Here is a 17,857-nt window from a genome sequence, read left to right on the forward strand (position 1 = left end):
ATTAATACTGAACATTCTTACCTCTGGCTGATTATTAAATGGAAGGAGGTGAAAACGATACTATCAAAACCAGCTGGAGACTAAATTAAAAGTTTATTTTTTATTCATTAAAGACCATGGTTATATGAAATTAAACCAAAACACATACCAAAAAATGATAGCACAGACCAAACCCGCCTTGACTGAAAAGAAACATGTGAATACATTTTCTGTGTTATCTAAGAGCATTCATAATTTGCTTTGAGTTTTTTGCATATACACAGTATTTGTTCCTAATGCTCACCTTTATAATTACCTTTGAAAATTTATTTCAGTGATGGCAAACTCTGATCAAATATTCATATCTACAAGTGACCCTGAATTTTACTTGCTAACCGAAGTTTCAATGCTATTTCTGTTTGGTTGCCAGGCAAAACACCTTTTTTTTTTAAATATTGAAACACAAGTCAAAAAGCTGGCATAATATGGAGTTTACTTTGCAACATCCTGCATGAACCCACCGTTTAGACTCTACTCATCAGTTCAATCCCCCTTTGTAGTCACTTCTTGATGTAAGCTGGAGATATGACATATTGTTTTCATACAACTCAGAATTATTGGGGACTGGAGCCAATATACTATATATTCCAGGATGTACCCTGCCCAGCAAGAAGCAGGGTACATCCTGGACTGGTTGGTGCTCTATCACAGAGACAAACTCCTTTAGAATCACAAATTTCTCTAACATGGGCAGAACATGTAAACTCTACACAGAAGGGCCCCAGCTGAGATTCAAGGAACATTTATAGTATGAGGCGACAGTACATAACCGTGCCATACCACTGTGCAACCCTAAAATCACACAGCTCCTCATAATCCTTATCATCTACTCAAGTCTTTTCATAAACAGACAAGATGAATAAATTACCAGGTCTTGAAACACACAAAGAAAGCATGTGCATCAGTAGGAATCCTTCAATCACAGGAGCCTTCTTTGTGATTTTTAAAGTCTGGAATGTGTCTACTTTATCTTTTTATGATTTTAAACTGTTTACCAAACACGTTCTGCAGTGATTTCATTTCACAGAGAATAGACAGTAATTTAACTACATGTTGTACCCTGGAATGGTGGCTGGTGGGGCAGCCAGGAAGTTTCTATTGCAGACACACACTGGTTGAAACTCTTGACAATAACGTATTCTAAGGCAATCTGGCATGATCGATGAGTCAGTCCACCTTGTAGGTTATTACACTTTTCTCCAGCATCACCTTTCATCTAGCTCTCCCCCCATATGATGCTTAAATCCTGTAAATACTTAGAAAGTGGCAAGCTTTTAAAGTTTGTTCAGTTTTAACGCTTCCCTGATATCCACCCCCTCCTTCCTTCAGACCGCACAGTTTGCATTGGAGCCATGTCTGTGACAGGGACACATTTATCATGCAATAAAGCGATGCAAGCTGTTACAAAATGGCAAAATAAACTTCTGCAACTGGGACTCTTGTATAGTGAAGAGGAATGGAAGCTATTTCAGGGTTGTTTCTTTGGCTCCACTGCCAATGATGTCCTGTTAAAGGCACAAATGCTTTAACTCTTGCTTGTCCTGGCTCAATATGTGTGCTTGCAGGAAGCAAGAGAGGATAAATGCTTCTGATGATATGGAGATCTTTTTTTGATGCATTAGCAGCTGATGCACTTGCTATTCGGCTAAATATTTCAGCAGAACAGCAAGTCTAAAAATGATAAATATTTGTCTTACAAGGTTTCTGCACGTGTTTTTATTTATCAATATAAATTAATGAAGAAAAGGAAAAGAAAATCCATCTTTAGAAAAACGCCATACAACATCTCTCCCATCTTATGTTATTCCAAGTGTAGTAAGAAATGCATTGTTTGTAAATCATGCAAACCGTTTTGTGCGTAACTTAGGGTACTTGCAAATGTATGTTCAAATGCGCACAAAAAAAATCCAGAAATTACACACACACACACAAAAATTACAACACAAACATTATAATTTTACTTTCAACATCACATATATACTACTTTTATCTTCAAAAAGGCTCCTACGAAGACAAATCGTTAAATACGTGTTCACGAACCACCTGGTACGAACGGACAAAACTGTTTGAACAGATCCGTTTTGAGGCGCATGAGGAGACTTTCCACTGTTCGGCAGCCGTGCGTATATGGTGCGTTTAAGTACTGGTAGAGAGGTGGGTCATATGGGGTTTTCTTTTCTGTTTTCTGTTTTTGTCAAGGTGGGAAAGATGCTCTGTGGTAGCATAGTTCGTCCTTCAGGGCAGTCAGACAGAGACAGAGACAGAGACAGACAGACAGACAGATAGATAGACAGATAGATAGACAGATAACCTGGACCGGACTAAACTACGTTAAAAAATCAGTCCATTCGATCTTTAGTTGTACCTGGTTAACGCCTCCAGAAAAGAAGAGCAGACAGAAATACTGTTTCTACACTTCGTCCAGGAACAGTTTTCATCTGATTCATCATTTCTTGTCTATTTTCTTTCTCCATCAAACACAAAGTAGGATGCATGCTGCTCTAATATTCATCTCTGTGCTAGAGTATAGATGTTTATTTTATTAACAAATTACAATATTGGATGTATTGCACTCTGATTCCCTGTAACTCACAGCACTGTTGATATTTACATTTAAGGGTTCGCAAAGATCTGGGGTGTGGATGATATCATATGGGCCGGTCTGGGCCAGGGCCCATTTTTTGTCCCCCATCTGCGCACAAAATGCTTTACACCGTTTTCAAAGCATGTGTTACACACACACACACACACACACACACACACACACAATGAAACTGAGTCAATTTTGTCTCCATACAAGTGTGTGTAAAATGAAGACAAGAATCTGCTCATACAAACTTTTATTTGAGCTTGAAAATGACTAAATACAGTGTTATTTTATAGTGCTTTACTGCCACCTACTGTTGTACTCGGTAGCTGTTACAAACACAAAGTGCAAAAAAAAAAAAAGAAATTCCACACACTGAAAGTATTACAGATAATTGATGATAATACTAAAGTAAGTAAATTCAAAATGTTTAAAAGCACTTTTCATGCAATTTCAATTAATGTATTCCATGCACAACTCTTTGCATTATCCATCTGTTTAGGCAGACGGCTAAAAGATCTCTTTTTAATTTCACTGCTCAATGACTTTTCTAAAGGCTGCTACTTGTCCAGCATGGAATAAAGAAATCATTACAGTAAAAACAGGACCCAAGACCAAACATTAGTTTTTGCATTTAAAAGTCAAGGCAACAACAGCCTTCTCTGAAATGACTTTTAGAGATGCAGGCGCTCAAAGTTAAGAAGATTATTGGCCTCAGACCAAGCAGGGTGCTGTGACCCATCCATTTCTGTGGCAACTGTGTTGTCGCCTTCAAGTGTGTGGTTTTCCCCACCAATAGGAGCATCACAATCAGGACAATGTCGTGTCTCCATTGCCCCTCCACACTCTGTGATAAGATAAACATGGCCATTACGACACTTGTACCAGTGTCCTGGTGGCATTTTCATGGCTGAAACAATCATCAGTCTCTCCTCGTCACTGATTCCTAATCCTCTGACAGGGAACTTTGCATCCAGTCCCTCCAGAGCTTTCTTAACTTTTAGTTGATTTTGTTCAGTGAACTGGCCCACCACTTCCAATGCATCTCTGATTTCTTGTACTTCAGACTGCATTTCATCAGTTTTTCCTATTTTCTCTGCCATATGGCAACGGGCATTGAGTTCCGCCAGGAGGTTGAGTCTGCACAGCTCTCTCTGCAAATCAAAGACCTGTTGGTCTGTGAATTTTTGGAAAGGACCATCAAGCCAACTCAAGAACTGTTTGACACGCTGCCGAAATGTATAGCCATGGCTGAACAACATGCTTTTCTTTTCAATATCCAGAAGCTTTGCAACTCTTACCATGAAATCGATCTTGTTCTCCACGACCCACAGATCATTTGCTGTGAGGTTTTGTGTTTCCAGTTTGCCATGAAGTCGATCATATTCCACTTCCAGATGTGTTACACATGTGTGCTGATTGTCCATCCACTGATTATTAAGGGTCTTTCTCTTCTCTTCAATATTTGGCTGCTTTGCATTTATCTTCTTCTTTACCATCTCTATCTCAGCCAGACTGCGGTTGATGTGTGATCCATAGCGTAGATTCTTACGTATTGGAGTTTTACACCTGGGGCATTCTTTTAGTTTTATGGCCACCTGCTCTCCTTCATTCACCTGGCTGTTGGCATCCATTGTCATGTACTGGTCCATGGCTGTAGATTCAATGATGTGTCCACAGTCCTCCAGCTGAATAAACTGGGCGTCAGGCTCATCTTCAGTTCCAAAGAAAATCTCTGTGACCTCATCGCGATTGCAGATGCGACATTTATTTGGACATTTGTCACCACACAGACCGATGCAAGGGTGGCCACAAACCAAGGTCTTTGTGCAGGGTTTGGTGCACGGTGGACGATCGCATGGCTCATGACAAAGTTTACTGCAGCTTTGGTGAGGGCACTGCCAGGCACACGGCTCAATGCAAGGAGCACATGGTTGCCCACATGGCTTCATACATTTACTGTGGACACAGCAGTTTTCGCAAAGCCTCTGACAGGGTGGGCAATCGCGAGTACATGGTTCAATGCACTTGTGGGAGCAAACTAGAAGTCGCTCACATCGGTGTGAACAGGAGCTGTGGAAGCGTCCCTGATAACACCTACCACAACTACCTCGACAGGCATGGCCGCACTGTAGCAGCTGTTCACAAGGGGTCCTACACTCAGGCTCATCTGTTTGTGTTTTGTAATGGCAAGCACCTTGCTGGTTGTGTCCACACTTAAGTTTCAAGGTGACCTTTACTTTGCACTTGCTGGTGCACAGTTCCCCACATACTGAGTCACATGGATGTTCACATTTCAGCAGCTTCTGACAAGGCTCCTGGCATACAAATGTTTTTGGGTCTTGGTGACAAGGAACCTTTTGTGCATGTTGACACTGTGGTATGATTTTCATGACCTTCTCTGGACATTTCTTTGGACATTCTTTATGGCACACAAGTGTGCACCTGTGTCCCTGATCACATAAGATCTTCTCACACTTCTTCACACACTTAAACTTCTTGTGCTCTGGGTCATATGGGTGGCAGACTCTTGAACAAACATGGCCACAATCCAAACGGAACTGGCAAGGCTGGGTGCAGCCCCCCTCAGGTGCTTGTTTAAAATCCTCACCAGAAGACGCCTCTATCTGTCGCTCTGGGTGATTCTGACAGCACAAGGTCAGTGCTTTACCAACCTGGTTTTTCTCCCTCAAGGTGTGGAAGATGTTGCTCCACAGGTGGACCCTTTTCAGAATCGCACTGTTGCCAATACAGTAAAGACCTTTCTTGGCACGTGACAAGGCTACACAGACACGATTGGGAATGTTCAAAAAGCCAACTTTACCCTGCAGGTTGCTACGCACGAGAGACAATAAAACAATGTCATTCTCTTCTCCCTGATACTTGTCCACTACATGCACTTTGACCCCTGAGAAGTCACTGGAGGGCATATGTTTGCGCAGACAGTGGAGCTGACCAGTGTAGGTTGTGAGGATGGTAATTTGCTCTGGTTTGTAGTCTTGGAGAAGAAGGTAGCGGCAAAGAGCAACGACAAACTTTGCCTCGTGAGTGTTTTGATGGCTTCTTCCATCTTTGATCTCTTCTTCTGGGTGGGTGTGCTCCACAAAAAATAAATCAGTCTTAAGGCCCTAATGAGATTAAATCAAACACAATGCATTTTAATCTACTATGCATTTCTTTCATTTAATATTCCTAATCTAATTATTGCACACATAGAGTGAATTGAGACATTGTAGGAAAGAAAAAGCAGTAACTACCTTGATGTTTTCATACTCCAGCACAGAGGGATGATTTTCTAGCTCTGAGTAGATGTGTGGGGTCAGAAGACGGGCAATGTCTGGCCTCATACGATGCTGAAAGACACAGAAAAACAACACAATCTCAGACAGGCATTTAGGTCTGTACAACACTTAACACAGACATAATGTGACTCAGTATCTCAAAGTGAAAATGTGTCAACTTTAACTAAATGTGGTAAAAAGATAAACATTTGCAGAGAAACAAACCTGGTAGTTGAGTCTCACAAAAGGCAGTTCCATTCTTACAAGTCTCTCAAACATGGACATCTCCAGGTTGAAGTTCTTGGCAAGCTCATAAACTGTGGCACTTGGCCGCAGCTGAAAGGGAAGAAAATTCCAAATCATCACTTCTAATGCAGGTTCTGTAATCTTTCTTACCATTTTTTATTATTGACAACATAATTCATGCATTAACATTAAATTCTTTTTCCCAGGTTTTGCCTCAACTTATTAAGTTAAAGTCTATAGTTTCCTTAACTTGATTGGCATATTAACTGCATTTAATAGTCAAAAATCATAAATATGTAGTAGAGTAAAAGCAACCAGACCACTGGGATCCAATTGCTGGTACAAATGTTTTATAGAGTTCTGAAACCCAGGAGAAAAACAACAATCTATAGTAATATTATTTGAGTTTGTCTGTTAGGATGCCTGCATGGGAATAATATAAAATGTATGTAAATGCATGCATTTAAACTTTTATTCCCTACTCTGCCTGTGGATAGTCGTGTGAGTGTGTGTGTTTGTGCAAACCTAATTTAGCAAGAGGACAGAGTGTGATTGTGCACAAACTGCATGTGGGAGGGGTGTGGGGGAGGCTAGACAAATTCTAGTATGAATGTGAAGCATTGTGTTCTGCTTGATTCAACACCAAACCTGTGATTAATGAACAGTACAACGATGCCAAAGCTTATTCTACTTGGAAAGTGTGATCCATCCACCTCCGCTACGTGTACAAATTCAGGACGAGTTTCCACAAAAACAATGCCCTAAATATTTAGGAGTTAATAGGAGTGAAAATGATTTCTTATGCTTTAAAAACATAGAATAACTCCAATTTGAGCCATCAGAATCCCTTGCCTGGGTTTCTGTTAGTTGCTCTAATTTGATCTATCATTAATTTAAACTGATTAATCCCACATCCTTTCCATATTAATGTATTCATTTGAAAGTTAGTCACATATAGCACATGTCTGGCATATTAAAGAGTGAAGCTTCAGACAGAGGGGATTAAACTAATCTGATGTATAGCGATGGCACTTGAATTTAAAAGATCTGTTTACAAGGAAAGCCATTTTTAAAAACATTTAAATCCCATTCTAATACTAAATTCACATTAGAGCTGAAAGGAATTAAGGTTTGTTAATGTACCACAGATTGCATAAAACCACAAACAAACAAGGTGCAACATGCAAATGTTAGTTTACAGCAGGAGGAAGAAGAAACACAGCAAGAAGGGATCAGGACAGAATATTGAGAGGTGTGATAGAACTGTGTGTAGTTGTGATCACATGCTGCAGAATGCTAGACAGGCTGTCTCGCCATATGAGCTTGGCAGGCCCTGACAAGTCTACTGATACAGAATATCATTCCTTAACTAGTTTTCTTAAAATTCTTTTTGTCTTAATATTGTTGTAAATTGGCAACCTTCAATCAGATTTGGTTGCGCTGGCATAAACACTGTCAAGCCAAATTTAACAAGAATGAGTTTTCAGGAAGTTGTCTCCCATTTGTCCAGATGAGCTCTTACCTGCTGGTGGTCTCCAATGAGGATGAGGTGTTGGCATGCTTTGCTCAGAGTAGTTATGATGTGGGCTTCAAGAACCTCTGCTGCCTCTTCTACAATCACAACACGTGGACGTAACACCTGCAGAGCTTCCCGGAACTTGGCAGCTCCTGTTGTTGTCATGCCGATGACCTGGTGATTTTTCCATGAAATAAAGATGAAATTTCTATTTATTTACACACTATAATAGTTTATTAACTCAACTATTTAACAATAATTCTGTCAGCATAATGAACTGTTTTCTTGCTCTTACTCCCACTAAGCCAATTTTTATTAAAAGTAACTTAAGTGTGTTTTTGGGATGCTTTGGGTTCAACCTACTGAATTATATTCGCTGTTACACCTGAGCTCAGATGTTCATTTTCATTTAAATGAAAAATACCATTAGTTTTATTGCACAATTATAATAAATTCTGCCTTAATTCTTTTATCATCTTCTATTGAGGAATAATTCAGCATCTTATCTCATATTTTATTTACAGTTTTATTCTTATTTTTAGATGGGAACCTTGGTAAAAGCTAGACGCTGCAGGGTGAAGAATAGCTGATCTAGGGCTGTGTAAAGTATGGTTTTATGGGTGTCTAATTCTTTGGGGGGTGCATTCTTACATGTGGATTTTATGATTCTTGTTTTAATAGATTTTTGTAGACTCTTTGTTTTTGTCTTGTCTGTGATGATTGTTGACTCTGTGTTGCAGTACAATTTTCTGCGCAAGCAGACAATAAAGTATTATCTTATCTTATCCTATCTTATCTTATCTTGAGTGTGCAGTAATTTCCAGGAGTCTGTTATTAATTATGTATTATTTAAGATTAGATCCAGTTAATCTGTACCTTGGCTTTCATGAGGATTTGAAGGTTCTCTCGTCGTTTTACATCAGCCAGTCTGTCCACAACATTCTGATATGCCTGTTCAGATGCAAGGGCTTTTGTACGCAGCTCAATCCTGTAGCGCATCATCCACAGCCTGCAGACACACAGGAAATTGTGTAAAACACTGTGACGAAGTGAAAAATAAACATGGAAGCCATTTCTCATTAATCTTATTACTTGCATAGAATACTAAGCCAAGCTTAAAAGAATAACAAAAAAAGACAACTGCATAAGTTTAGTTACATGCACTTGAGAATATAGTTTTGTTAAACAATTACAAGGCATTTTTGGAAGAAAACTGGCCTGTTTGTTTGTTTAAGTGAACATTATGACCCCACAGCCCTGTTTTTACAGTAATATTAGTTTTGAGTTACATCTAGACTCTATGGTGATAAGATCCTCTGGGATACATTTTCCTGGTGATTAGTTGACTTAATTATACACTCTGGGAATATAACACTTCTGCCAGACTAAGGTTGCTGGAAGGATGATAGAAGCAAAGCAGAGTGATGAAAAACATTTCTTTAAAAAAAGGGAGAATGGTTTGAACATCATGTTTTTTGAGACAGGTGATAGATGGAAACATTTACAATAAAGGGTAGATAGTGAACTTATTAGGGGGGAAAAAAAAAGAAAGAATATGGTTGCAACCGTACCGATACAGTCTCCATCTGTCTTCTAGCTTAAGACTCCAAATATCAAAGATGTTCCCCTCCTCTTCCTCAGTCATGGCTGAGCTTTTCCCTAACTCTTTTCTGATTTTCTTCTTCATCTTCTTCCTCTGGTCTCGTGTCATCTGTGAAGATCAGGACAGGGTAAACTTTAGTCTGCATCCCTTCAGTTCAGTTATACAAAACCTGAAATAGGATGGTGCTGTGCAGTCTTTTTTTCTTAAGGCAATGGGTAAAGTTTGAAGAGAGAGCAGTGCAGAGAGGAAGTTCATTTAGCAGAAGTTTCAGATGCTATAAAAAGCACTGGAAACCGCAGTTAACTATAGTAAACTTTGAATCTAAACCTCCTGACTGCATTAAGCACCCAGGACACTTTAGAGTATGTGTATGCCAACAGCATTAAGCAGCCTTCTACTGACATTTAATGGTTAAATATGCCAAATTAAGTTATACACCAACAATGGGCAATAATATAAATAACAGTTCATAACATGAACTTGAAATGTTACAACAGGTCAAACCCTTACTCTTACCTGCCAGTCGTTCTCATTCTGCTCAGCTTGTATTTCAGCTTTGTCCAGGTTCATAGCCAGCATCATTTCTTCCACTTCTCTGGCAGCCTCATCCATGGCTACTTTCTTTCTTTCATCTTTACCAATTTTGGCACCAACAATCCAGTCGTCTTCAATCACCCGCTCAGCTTGGATCAGATCCGCCTCCTCTGCGATTTCAATGAGGTCGTCCTCCTGCTCCATTGCTTCCTCACCTATAAGAAACACATTCAAATAAGAATGTGCATGAGAACTATGTCGATCTGACAGGGGATCTTTTTTTTAGTCTTCTTTTTTTTATGTTTTTAGAAGTGTTCACAACTGAGCAGGTCTTACAACCAGTTTTATAACCAGTTATAAAATACTCATTTGCCGTTTCAGTGGAGCATCACTTAATATAAAAAAAAGGCATACCTTCGTTTGTATTTGCATTCTCTGTCTCCCTCTGCTGGAAGATATTGGAACCCAAACCCAACCAATCCATCATCACACTGGACTTCTCATTCCAGACCACAAATGCATCCTCTGTCTGTAAATCAGTTAAAAAAAATTAATAATTTGATTTTCATTCTGTTCAGAATTAAATATGGACTTTTTATTCTGGGTGACTTACAGGGGGTGAATTGAGACTTTCCCAGTGTATGTCAGAAATGAACATGTGTAAGAAGCTTTCACGGATTACACCTTTCAGAGAACACTCCAGCTTCATACTCTGGAGTTCGATCTCTGACACCTTCTCATTTAGCTCCCTGTAAATCTGCCAAACAAGAGGGTGTAAATACACAACAAAGTGAGTGATAAACTGCAATACTATGAAGTAGAAAATGCAAATTTACAGATTATATCAAATTCACACACTTAGACCCATTATGCCTAATTTCTGCTCGAGGTGAATGAAAGAAGTTAAATAAACACCACATTAAGGTCTAACTTTCACACTACAGCTTAAAGAAACTTGAGTTCACCTGATTAAATGCAGTACGCAGGTGATTTGGCAGCGATTGCCTGAAGATCCGTGACTGGGTCAGTTCCCGTAGATTGAACTGTTTAAGGATTTCACTGTTGCTGCGACCTCCAACTCTCACAATGCCTCTTTTCATAAATTTATGAATACCTGAGACAGAGTTTAGCCAAATGTTCATGCATCATAAGGTTAAGGTTCATGGTAAAAGGAACCTTAAATTGTGTTTTATTACAGGCAACTTAAAGGGCAAAGACCAGAAGTTGACAAGTATAAATAATAATTAATCAATAAAGCCAGCAGAACATAAAACTTTGAAATAGACTTGTTATTACAACAGGCCTGAGCAACCTATTTAAACTGCATAGACCATAGATGAGTGGCTATTATCACTGCTTACCTTCAAGGAACTGATCCAGAGCATGGTTAGTGTAACACACAACGAGCATTGGAGCATTGCCAGTGTCATCATTGTCATAATCATCATCATCATCAAGTTTGCCACTCCAGAGACTCTGATTTCTCAGCAAGGCCTGAGCAATCTTTAGGCCAACATAGGTTTTTCCTGAGGAGAATTAAAGACAAACAGCTTTCTTTTGGTAGATATTGGAGATGATTCCAAATTTGTAATTTTCAGATTTAGGCTCCAATGGGGAGCCTAAATCTTTTTACACCAATTTTGTCAGTAAGATCAGTGAAAGAATAATGTGAAACTGGAGCCCAACAGTAACTGTGGTATTTGCTTCACTTGCCAGTTTTTATTTTATATGAGCATGTAGGCCCTTTTCAGACCAAATGTGACTGGTCAGCAGAGAACAACAAAAAATAAAGCATTAAAAGGAGGACTTTTAAAACTTCGAGTGAGAATTTCTATAGTTAGACGGGAAGCTCCAGATTTGCTTTTTGCAGTGCTGTAAGCAACAAAAATAAACCTGTGTGGATTAAATGGTTCATTATTACCAAGTAAAGCCTTAGTGAACGAGTCTCAAGTAAAACAAATTGACTTTCTTAGCTTTATTAAGCTGATCAATAAGGGAGCATATATGACAGAAGGCAGTAAATCATCCTCCACACCTGTCTTGAAAACTGAGGAGGTGCGTTCTGAAACCCATTTGGTCTGAAAGGGTCATAATCCCAGTTTGTACAAATATGTAAAGTATGTTTACACATAAACTTTTCATTTGCAAATATATCTATCACTCTAACAAAGCTTTAATATTTCATACCAGTGCCAGGAGGTCCCTGAACAATTGCCAGCTCTTTGGTGAGGGCCAGCTGGAAGGCTCTCATCTGAGATTCATCCAGACCCAGCTCTTCCATTGTTGGCCAGGCCTCTGGATCCAGGCACTGAAAGGGTCGTAGCTTAGTCTTGTTGTCAGGGTTGGCAATGCATGACAGGTCATATAAATCGCTTATGTTTAAATAAGCTGGTGGTTGCACATCTGTGCTACACTCCACAATGTACCTGGAAGCATACAGATCCTTGTTAACATGGTTTTACAAAGAAAACCGCTCATGACTTTAATCTTGCATAAACACATCTATAGGCTTTGTGTTAAATTAGATTTGCTATACAGCAGCCACTGTATTGGCTAAAGTCAGCTAAGATTAGTGCACACCAGACAAAAAGAATTTAGTGGTGACACCCCTGAGAGTACTGAACTGAGAACGTGAGCATTCCCATTTTTGCTGGGAAGAAAAAGCTTTGCTCAAAAAGTGAATGGGCTTGCTTTATCAGCAGGCTCAAAGCAAAGGAAAAGAGTGAGAAAGCTGAAGAGCTCATACCATGCTTGTCAGATAGACACTGCAGTATTTACCTTGCAGACATCAGAATCCAACATTAACAATATATATTTTTTTTAATCTGATAAATCGAGAGATGAACAGCTTTTTAACTCAAATGTCTTTATTTTTAGGTACAGTGGGATTCATTTCTGATTGCAGGGCTTGCAATGCAACTTTTCTTCTATCCCTAGTTTTTATAATACATCACATTTAACAGTTTTGAAAGTGTTGTTGGATTTTCTAAAAACTGCCTTGTCAGTAAAATGGGAAACTGCCCCACAGCAGCTATATACGAAGTCTTACCTCTGAAAGGGCAGGTTTTCTTCCATCTGCTCCCTCAGGCCCTCTAGAACATATCTATAGGCCTCAAAGTAGGCAGTGGTCTCAACCATCAGGAACACCTGATCTGTCTGTTTAGACAAATAAATAAATCTTATGATTGACTATCTGTCTACAAGCTATAGCTTGTATTGTTATACAAGATGCACTGTGAGGCTAATAAAACCATATTGTCCCACCTGAATTCTGGTCAACTTTAGTCTGCTTTCCTCAGTGAAGGTGATCTGAACCTGTCCTTTCTCTAGACCTTTAGGGTTTCGATCTGACACTGTGGCGAACAAGAAGTTCTCAAAATTATCATACGACAGGCACACCAGGGAGCCATAGAGCAACCTCTTGGAGTTCTGCCAGCGTACAAACTGGAAGAACACAAATGGCGGGAGTGTTATTATCAGTTGTAAACAGTTCCCATAATATCCTCAACTGCATCAATCAAATATCATATAAACATTAAACTGGAAAATCAGAACATCCAAATCTATCCTGAGTCTCACCTTAAGTGGCTGAATGTCAAACTGGACAATGTAGGCAAGGCCCATCGGCGTGCACTTGGGTGCCACCAGTTGTGTGTCAAAGTAGACACGGATGTCATCAAAGCGCTTTGTCTTCATTGGGCTGTCCATCTGTCCGATGTCCCTTTGGTTTTGAAGCAACTGTTGGATCCCCTCACGGAGTGGACGCACGAAGTCCTCTCTGAGCAGCCGGAAGTGTGTATCAAGGTAGAGGTGAGTGTTTGTGTACCTCTGGGAGATGATGTTGGGTCTAAGAAACGGCCTGTGTTCCTGGTGGAACTCCTCTGGAGTTGGGTAGAGTGGTATGGTCCTGAAATCCTGGTGTTCTTCTTCATCTGAGCCAAAAATAATGTTGCTTTCATTTATTTAAACATCTATAAAACTTTGTCAAACTTTAAAGCTTCCTAAAAAATTTTCTAGCTAATAGTGTGGTGTTGGCTTAATCGATTAAAGGTTTTCATTAGAAATACCTGCGTTATCACCACCAGTGGGTAGGAGTGCATACGAGTCCCTGTCTGAGCGCAGGGTGCCGTCCCTGGATCTCTCCTGCAGATGTTCTATGAGGCCTTTAAGCTGTTCCACCTTTTCCTCCATTTCAGGCTGGATATCCACACCTGATGCCCTTAGGCTGTTGACAGAGGCTGAGAGCAGTGTCACCAAGATACTCACTGCCTTGACAGAGCTTGCAGGGAAGATGTTAAGCACCTATTAAATATATATTAAGAACATTAGTTAAAGTCTGACTAAAACAAATTCATAGATTTACACAGATATGTGTTAAATGCATCAGACAATAGTAGCTTTATGTTAAAAGACTGAGAAATGTGAGTTTTTTGTGCTTTTTTTGTTTAGGATTTTTAAAGCAATTTCCTTCCACATAATTTATTATATGGCTAGTTCTTTTAAGTTTCCACTCCGTTACTTACCTCTGAAAGAATAGCTAGGATGTTTTCCAGATGCTGTGGGTAATGTCCTCTACGGACAGGGCTGGACTCTGACATCATGCTCCCCACATAGCCAACCAGGGTGGTGTGGAAGAACCTAGAATCTTTTATGATGCCAGCCAGGTGCTGCAAGGTGCCTCTGTCAGTCCTTGAAGTGAAGGCTTTATTCAGCACCAGGCAGAGGAGCTGGATAAAATCCTGACTCAGCTGTGCCTCACTAAGTCGTGCACGAAAGCCAGGGTTTGAGGAGAGTGTAAAGGCCACGACAGATGGTTCCTCTCCAGAGAGTTGTTCCAGTGTCTTAAAGCCCAGTTTACGTTCGTGTGATTGTGCACCGTCTCTTTTATCATCCCTCCTACTTTCTCTTCTATCCCCACTGTGCCCTCCTCTCCTTACACCCAATCCTGCCACTCCCATTCTTGCTCCTTCCCTTTCAGCTCCACCAGGCCCTCCATTTCCTCCTACTCCAAATCTCTGCCTCTCTGCACGTTCCCCTCTATTTTCACCTCTCCCCCCTCCTCTTTGTCTGTCTGTATTTCTTTCACCTCCCCTCCCTGTATCTGCTCCTCCTCCTCCTCTTCTTATCCCTCTACCTCTTAAACCCTCACCTCCTCTTGCCTCCATCCAGGCCCCTGGTCCTGCACCTCTTCCTCCTCTTCCTCTCCCACGTATCCCGTCACCTCTTCCATTCCATGTTTCCTCCCTTTCACCTGGACCTCCTCCTCGACTCCGTGCTCTTCTTCTGACCTCATGATCTCTCACCTCATCTCCCTGTGCTCCCTCTCTTCTCCACCCTCTTTCTCCCTGGCCATTCTCATTTTGGCCAGTGTCAATATCTGGAAGAAAAATAACAATCACATAATGAGTCACTGAAAACAAAACAGGAATAAACAGCAGACTGTTTATTCCTGTTTTGTTTTTTAACTCCCTGTTTTTTTATTGCTATTTATTGCCATATAGTTACCATTCTGGAGTCCTCTTCTCCATGTTCTTAAAGTCAGCCTTTCCATAGCATTGAATGTGGTAGCTGCTGAACTTTAGCTCGGTAACACTGAGTGACAAGAGAACAAAAACAAAAGTAAAATCAGATTTGAACAAAATACCAGAAAACAATGGGGGGAGTGCTCTAGACTCAGGTGAGAGGGGATGATCTCACTGTTTTTGGCCTTGGAGCAAAACAAAGCAACATTTTCTGCTACAGTGTGAAAAGTATTTTAAATTTATGTGTTAAAAAGAAAATGTGCATATATCTTTCTACTTACCAGCAGAAGCCTTAAATTTTTGTGTTTACTGGTATTTTTGTGTTACTGTTTTCTAGAGTCAGTAGAAAATTACAATGACTAAGCCCAATTGAAAGTGTGCCCTCTACTGGTTGTCCTTCCCTGAGTGTCTAGTTTCCTTTCACTAGAAACGGATGAACGTTTTTCATTACAGGACATGTTGACGGTTTAGTCACTCAGCGAACGCCCCGGGGCTCCCCCAACAATCTGTTAGTTATTAATGCCATTTTATGTTCAAAAGGCTGTTCTTCATTATTCGATTGCTTTAATTCTGTTGTTTATAGTGTAAGTAAGATTATCAGAATATTGTTTTATTCATTGTTTTCTTCTATCTGTATTGTCATTTTATTAAAGATACTTAATACTATATCTGCATTCTAATCAAAGGCTATGTAGCCTTCAGAAAGAGGGAAAATGTACTTACCTTTACAGATATCCCCTTGACAGAACATTTGTATGTACAAACAATTATTTAAAAATGGGTAAAGCTCTTAGTCTTTAGAAGTCTCGGATGTCTGTTTACGCTTCTCAGCTGTTGGCGTTCTGACTTCTCACTTCAGGAAGCTGCTATTTATATACAGCCTAGTTTTAGTTTCGTTTCATCAGAAACAAACGCCACACCCATCGACAACAGCCCCGAGGTCATAAACCAGAGGTAACTAGGAAGAAGATCGCGCTCAGGATCCGGACCCATGGACCTGGACCTTAAATATAAAATCTGAATGGGTGTTTTTATTTTAACTGTCGCAACTTTGCAGTCTTCACGGTTGTGGTCACGCAGACCACTCACGCATGTGCGTTAAGCCATACCACGTGATACACTCAGCCAATTGAGTCTGTGAGGCTTCCGGTGGTAAAATTTGCGACACTGTAGCGCAGACAGACGAAAGTTAAGGGGCAGGAAACTAAACGGTAGAGGGAGAAAGAAAGTCAGCCAGGTAAAAACAAAAGAAGGTACAAATGACTGCGCCAGGGAAAGGCAGCAGTGTTGCCTGTCCGCCTTTGGGCTTGCTTTGCTGTGAAGTCGTTTGCAAATATTGTCAATCGCAGGTTGGGTGTTTTGGGGCTTGTGTTCTTGAGTGTACATGTGTTACACATAAATCGATGACCTATTAGAATCTGTGACCAACGGGGGGCGACAGTGTACACTTCTCAGCATGTATGTCTTTTAAGACAAGTTAAACCCCGGTCCTCGACACCCCTGAGCTGAGTCTTAAAAACACTTGTGTTTAAGTCTGAGTTCATCATAATGCAGGTACAGTAAAGTCACACATTTTGATGGCTATCAGAAATGGTGACCTCTGTGATCCTGGCTATGTGAGGGTCACAAAAGAGTCCAGACTATAGGAGGGGTGACCTATGTCACCATTATGATAGCTATCAATTTTCAAAAACCAACACTATAAAGTTATTATAGTGTACACATTACACAGTGGTAAGTGTTGAACCTTTTAAGCATGTTTTAACCATGAGGGTGAACCTTACTCACCAACTCATATCAAAACACCAATCTCTCTCTCTCTCTCTCTCTCTCTCTCTCTCTCTCTCTCTCTATATATATATATATATATATATATATATATATAAATGTATTGTGTATATTTTTGTGTAATTGTGTCTTTAACGCCAAATAGTCATGATCTCCGGGCCTTGTCTCCAAAAGTTTTTTCTAACTGGACCTCTTTAATTTTTAGTTGATGCATAAATGGTCAACGGTCTGCTGCCACTCTGACAACAGCAGTAGCTGCTGTTTCCTCAATGGTCTGTTGCTGTTTTAAAACCGCCAAAGCTACTTTCCACCTGCACACGCAAGAGGGTTCTGGTTTATGGCAAACCAAATATCGGGATTTGTTTGGACGGATAGTGGGCGGGGTCAGATATCAGACTTAATCCTCAGACCGTTTTGATTGGATTGTTCTTGTCTTTCCTTTCTTGTCTGCATTGAGCAGCATCCCCCCAGTAGTAAACAGAGTGAAAAACTGAACGAGCTAAATCTATATAATATGGACCTTCTGGGCCTCCTAATATCACTATCACATATCACTATGTACAGACCCCAACTTTACAAGTTTTCAATACAAATACAGTGTCATGCTTCTAACAAGTGTCATATAATGATGTCAGCAGTAATTTCAAGCTAAGATAGCAGAGGTAAATGTTCTCAGTTCCAAATTAAAGGCATGCAGGTGGCATATTGTGTTACCAGTTAATGGGAAACGTTTTGTTCACA

General features: G+C 40.1%; 1 protein-coding gene across 1 annotated transcript; it reads right to left on the minus strand.

Annotated features, from left to right (window-relative positions):
* Positions 1-2,864: 2,864 nt before the first annotated feature.
* On the minus strand, positions 2,865-16,390 carry znfx1 (zinc finger, NFX1-type containing 1). Its single transcript, XM_041980619.1, has 19 exons — positions 16,052-16,390; positions 15,312-15,398; positions 14,330-15,183; positions 13,874-14,108; positions 13,386-13,738; positions 13,071-13,250; positions 12,856-12,962; positions 11,994-12,232; positions 11,168-11,332; positions 10,772-10,920; positions 10,420-10,563; positions 10,221-10,335; positions 9,789-10,021; positions 9,241-9,380; positions 8,546-8,678; positions 7,676-7,843; positions 6,133-6,243; positions 5,884-5,979; positions 2,865-5,754 (listed from the first exon to the last, which is right to left on the minus strand). The coding sequence occupies exons 2-19, from the start codon at positions 15,355-15,357 to the stop codon at positions 3,301-3,303; spliced, it is 5,922 nt and encodes a 1,973-aa protein (XP_041836553.1). The 5' UTR covers positions 15,358-15,398; positions 16,052-16,390; the 3' UTR covers positions 2,865-3,300.
* Positions 16,391-17,857: the final 1,467 nt, after the last annotated feature.

Source organism: Melanotaenia boesemani, chromosome 3 (assembly GCF_017639745.1).
Source record: "Melanotaenia boesemani isolate fMelBoe1 chromosome 3, fMelBoe1.pri, whole genome shotgun sequence".
Taxonomy (NCBI): Eukaryota; Metazoa; Chordata; class Actinopteri; order Atheriniformes; family Melanotaeniidae; genus Melanotaenia; species Melanotaenia boesemani.